The 4,948-nt window shown below is 65.2% G+C and overlaps 1 protein-coding gene across 1 annotated transcript in view; it reads right to left on the bottom strand.

The window, feature by feature from the left end:
- Positions 1 to 232: 232 nt before the first annotated feature.
- MNEG_12050 (Transcription initiation factor TFIID subunit 1) overlaps positions 233 to 4,948 on the bottom strand; it is a gene marked incomplete at both ends in the record, with an annotated part of 7,523 nt that continues 2,807 nt past the window's right edge. The window contains 11 exons of the mRNA XM_014039478.1: positions 233 to 278; positions 586 to 721; positions 990 to 1,087; positions 1,477 to 1,583; positions 1,958 to 2,049; positions 2,341 to 2,452; positions 2,874 to 2,967; positions 3,211 to 3,313; positions 3,564 to 3,627; positions 3,869 to 4,052; positions 4,541 to 4,707. Of these exons, the coding sequence (XP_013894932.1) occupies positions 233 to 278; positions 586 to 721; positions 990 to 1,087; positions 1,477 to 1,583; positions 1,958 to 2,049; positions 2,341 to 2,452; positions 2,874 to 2,967; positions 3,211 to 3,313; positions 3,564 to 3,627; positions 3,869 to 4,052; positions 4,541 to 4,707 (1,203 nt within the window). The remainder of the gene's footprint in view (positions 279 to 585; positions 722 to 989; positions 1,088 to 1,476; positions 1,584 to 1,957; positions 2,050 to 2,340; positions 2,453 to 2,873; positions 2,968 to 3,210; positions 3,314 to 3,563; positions 3,628 to 3,868; positions 4,053 to 4,540; positions 4,708 to 4,948) is intronic.

The raw sequence follows: 4,948 nt of genomic DNA, 5'->3' as shown, positions 1-4,948 counted from the left end.
CACACACACACACACACACACACACACACACACACACATACACACACAAACACACATCCGCAGCCCTCCCCCCCGCCGTGTCACCCGCACCTGTGCCTGGAATATCTTGACGGCGTCGTACCTCAGCTTGGCCTGCTGCTCCGCGTGCTTCACCCTCACACCCCTCACGTACTGCGACAGCTCAGGGTCCGCTGCCACCATTTCTGCAAACTGGGCGTCCCTGGTGTCGTGGTTAGTTGCGGATGGGCGGGTTTGTTGCATCGGCAAGGCGCGAGGGTCTGCGGGAGGCTCGAGGAGGGATACGTGGCGTGAGGCTTGTGCCGTGGACGTGCGGCGTGCATCCGAGAGCGGCCATGCCGGTGTCACCCCCAAAGCTGTCCCCACTCCACACGCAAGCACGCGCGTACGCAAACACGCACACACCCACAACCACACACACACACACACACACACAATACGACAAACACACACACGCATGCTCACACTCACTCTCATACAAACAATGCCTGCAAACAAACGAATTGCGAGACGCCAAAAACCAAGCAAGAAATACCCCCCCCGCCACAAACACACACACACACACACCTGCACTTGGTGCGGATGGCATCGATGCGCGCCCAGCGGCCCAGCGCGTCCACCTCCTCGGCGCTCATGTTGAACTTGGTGCGCAGCAGCTCGCCCGCGCGCGCGTGGGGCAGCTTGCGCAGGTCCGCATCGGTGCCTGTGGGGTAAGGGATTGGGCACACAATTTGGGGTATGTTTGGGCTCTGTGTTGAGTAGGCGCCCAGGGCCGTGCGAGGGCAGGTAGGCGCCAGCGGCGCTAGGTGCCGACAAGGCATTGGCATCATGTTCTTCTGCATGTGCACCCTCCTCGCCCTCGACCCCGCCTATTGCCCTAGGATCACTTCAGGTCCGCTCGAGCGCGCAACGCGGCTGGCAGGCCGGCCGGCCCAGCCGGCGAGGCAGCTCCCCTGGCCCGCCGCACGCACCCGTGATGGTCCCGTCCTCGCGCCGCGCCAGCCCCTCTGCAGGCTTGGCCTCCTCCCTGGCCAGCCGCCGCGCGTCTTCACGCACAAAGCTGAAGCCCCTGTGGCCAAAGTCGAGAGGGTGTGCGCGCGCGGCGCGTGCATGAGAGGGGTGGTGTGCAGGGACAAGGGGGAGGCAGACAGCGATGGGTGAGGAGGGGCGGATGCGCAGCGGGCGCAGGGTGACGAATTGCCTGGTGGACGTGTTTGGTGGGGGTCCGAGCGGCGGCTTTGGGGCAACACAGTGCGGTACCAAAACGCAGTCAGGGCGCAGTAGTGTGTCCCAGCTAAACCTCCGCCCGCCAGCCAAACCACGATATGGATGGATGGACTCGCAGCCACACACGCTCCGACAAGCGCCGGTAAACGCAGCCGACCACTGCACTATCAGCCAGGAGGACCAGCCCTGCCCCCTTGCCCTGCTTGCTGGAACGCCTGTCAGGTGCCGCACCTGCCGCGTCCAGTGGGATCCCCAATGCCGGTGAGGGCCAGCAGCATGCCGGGGCGGCCCTCGCGCAGCACGTGCTGGTAAGCCTCAGACAGGTGCCAGGGGGCGGCCTGGGGGTGTGTATTTGTGTGTGTGTGTAAGTGTGTGTGTGTGTATGCGCGCGCGTGCGTGCGTGGGTGAGCGCACACATGCGTGCGCGTGTACGCATGCATGCATGAACGTGCGCACGCGCCTGTGCATGCGCATGTGCATGTTTTGCAATCTGAGTCGGCAGCCGCGCAACGGGGCAGCCGCGAATCAACTCTTCTAACTGCTGTCGCCAACCTGCACGCGGCATGCAATCTGCGGCAGGCCTTGCGCACCAAAACGCCATGCACGCGACCACCTCAGGGTGGGCCCCCACGTGCACCTCCATCGCTGTGCTGACGGTGACATGCCCATGTCCCCGCAAACCATGCCCTCAGCCCCCTGCCCCCCAACCCACCACCAGGGCCATCTCAACGATTGCGGCCGCCTGCCGCCCCTCAGAGTGCAGCGGCAGCTGCTCCAGGGCCACCCCCAGCCGCTCCGGCGCCTCTGCGAGGCGCGGCCCCGGCAAGGCGGTCGTTGAAGACGGGACGCCGCCGGTGAACGGCGAGGGAGGATGAAGATAAGGCACAAGGTCGCTCGGCGCCAGTCGCCAGGGCCTGACCCAGCCACTTTTTTAGCAAAGCGTGCTGCCCTGCCATGGACCCCCAGAAAGCGCCTGTCCCTCCGGCGCAACCTCTGCATCCACGCCTAACTTTTTTACCCGAGGCGCCGCGAAAGAGCCTGCGCTCCCCTTGAACGGCCCCCGGCCCTCTGCCCCCACCACGTAGCGAAGCTCACTCTCGCGAATGGCCTCCATCTCCGCCAGCGCCCCCACGTTGAGGCCCATGCTGTTGCGGAATCCAATGCCGGCCAGGAGCGCCTCGTAGCGCGCGCACAGCTCAGGGGTCACCTGTCATGGGTGATTGGGGTGGAAGGTTGGAGCATGGAGGGGATCATCAGTGAAATGGGAACTGGCAGGTGTGTGTGTGTGTATGTGTGTGTGTGTGTGTGTGTGTGTGTACAGCAGGGGCGAGGTATGGTGATATGTAGAGAAGGGGTGGGAGGTAGGGGTGGTATAGATTTGTAAGTGTTGGGGTCTTTCAAGGCGAGGGTGTCGCCGAGGAGGTGTGCCTGATTACTCCGGGGTGGGGGGAAGGTATGGAGCCAAAGCATTTGCATTAGCAGGGGTGCCGGCCAGCGCCGTGACATGACACCACACAGAGCAGCCAGCCCGCCAGCAGGAAGTGCGGGGAGGCGGGTGGGTGTGTGCGAGCAGGAATGAGGCGGGGATGAGGGCGCTGGGTGGCGAGTGCGCGCACGCGTGCGCTCACCAGCTTGCGCAGCTCTGCCTCTGACAGCTGCTTGGCGTCAGGCCGCAGCGCGTACAGCCCCTCCGCCGGGGCGCCCACAGGCACGCACTCGCAGCTGCGGGTCGGCGGCGGCGGGCGTGGGGTGGCGGAGGGCGTCAATCCGTTGCCAACAACCCCCTCCTCCAGCCAGAATATGTGAGGCAGTTGTCAAAAACCAAACCTCACCACCCTCCAAAGCGCACTGCGCACAGGCAAGCCTACAATTGCCCCACTGATTGCTGCAATTTAGATTTGTCCAAGTGCCCTCCAGAGCCCCGGAGCAGGACAAAGGCAGCCCAGCAAGAGACTGCTGCCTCACTCCTCGGTGAGCAGCTTCTGAATGGCTCCCTCCTTGCTGAGGCCGGTCCTGGAGAACTTGCTGATCAGCTCAGCCAGGCTCACGGTGGCCTGCGGGGGCACGCCTGGACGCCATGGGCGTCAAGAGGCGCGCCAACGCAGCAGGGGGGGAGCTGGCGTGAGCACGGGGCTGACAGCCCACTGGCAGTGCACGAGGCAGAGTCAACAGCGCCGGCCACGGGGCTTGGGCAAGGGCCATGCCCCCGGGCGATTAGGGATGTGGGCGCGTGGGACGGCGGTGCTCAGTCCTTTGGGGGCAGCCGAAGGCCCCAGCGCGGACGCCAGGGCTGGCTGCCTGTGCCACGCGGGCCTCACCGGACGCGTCTGCCCGCTTCTCCAGCCGCTGCTGCGCGTTGATGAGCGACCGACGCACGTACGCCTGGGCGGGGCGGCGGCGGGGGCGAAGGCGATGGCAAGTGCGTGTGCGCGCGTGGTGAGGCAGGCTGAAGGCTGCAAATCCAAATGCCCGTGGCTTAAGCACACCATTTTCAGATGCCCTCGGCCACAACAACCGAATTCATTAATCGACCAGAAGGGAGATTTGCGGGCAGCGCGTTCAAGGCTCCTTGCTGTGCTGGTGTCGGCTGCAGTGCATCGCCCCAAGACTGCCCGGCGCGCACCTGCAGCCGGCTCTCTTCGAAGCGCACCGCATCCTGCGACCCCGGCGCCCACACCGGCGCCGCGGGGTGCTGCTGCCCCACCAGGACGGTGCCCGTGATCTCGCGCAGCTGCAGCGCCGCGCTGCCGGCGGTGCGGATCAGGAGGAAGTCGGTCGCGGCCGTGGTGTGCGCCGAGGCTGGCGCCCTGGGGGCCGCGCGGGCGCGGCGCCGTCGAGTGCGGCGCGATTGTCGTGAGAAAGGGGCCATGGTGTTGAGGAGACAATGTCGTGCAACAATTCGCTTTCCGCATGCATGCATGTATTAACACACAGTTGCGTTCCCGCATGCACACGTGCGTCCACATGCGTGCACTCTCGTATACGCATGTGCCACGAGCATGCGCATGCACACATTCATGGGCTCGCTGGCACGCATGCGCCCTCTGTGTGCACACGAACGCATGCATGCACACTCGCATGCACACACACACACGCACATGCACACACGCAACCACTTGCGCGTGCACATGTGCTGCCGTGCACGACGACAGCTGAGGGCCGCACTGCTGCCGTCAAAGCTACGAGCACGGTCAACAACCCCCACTGTTCCATGAACGCGCCAGCCCCACCCACAATGTCAGCAAGGGCGCGCGTCATCACCACATGAGACGCTCGCAGCGCGAAGCCCCCGCACCTGTAACATCCGGCGTCGACTGCAAACTGGGTGGTGCCAGGGGCGATCTGTCCCAGGTCCAGGAAGGGTGAGGGGCTGTCCGGCTCAAGGGTGTGCGCCGTGCCTATCATCCATGGGGGGCGGGGGGCGCCCGGCGGGATGGGCTCTGCACTGGTGGGCGGCAGGGCCTGGCGGGAGGGGTTTGAGAGCGGGGGTGTGAGGTTGTGAGGCAAGAGGGGCTGCGGAGGGACAGTTGTTTTGCAGGACAGACAGCCGATTGGGACGGGCGCACCGCCACCAGGGTCAACGAAGGGTGAGGTGGTCGTGATGAGGCAGAAAGTTTGTGTTTTGAGGTTGTCTGGCCCCAATGGGAAGGCGCGGGCCGCCACTGCGCTGGCGGGCGCCTGCCTGTGACGGGGTCCCAGCTCG

The sequence above is a fragment of the Monoraphidium neglectum genome (assembly GCF_000611645.1).
Source record: "Monoraphidium neglectum strain SAG 48.87 unplaced genomic scaffold scaffold03034, whole genome shotgun sequence".
Lineage (NCBI taxonomy): Eukaryota > Viridiplantae > Chlorophyta > Chlorophyceae > Sphaeropleales > Selenastraceae > Monoraphidium > Monoraphidium neglectum.
This window is presented reverse-complemented; position numbering and strand designations above follow the sequence as displayed.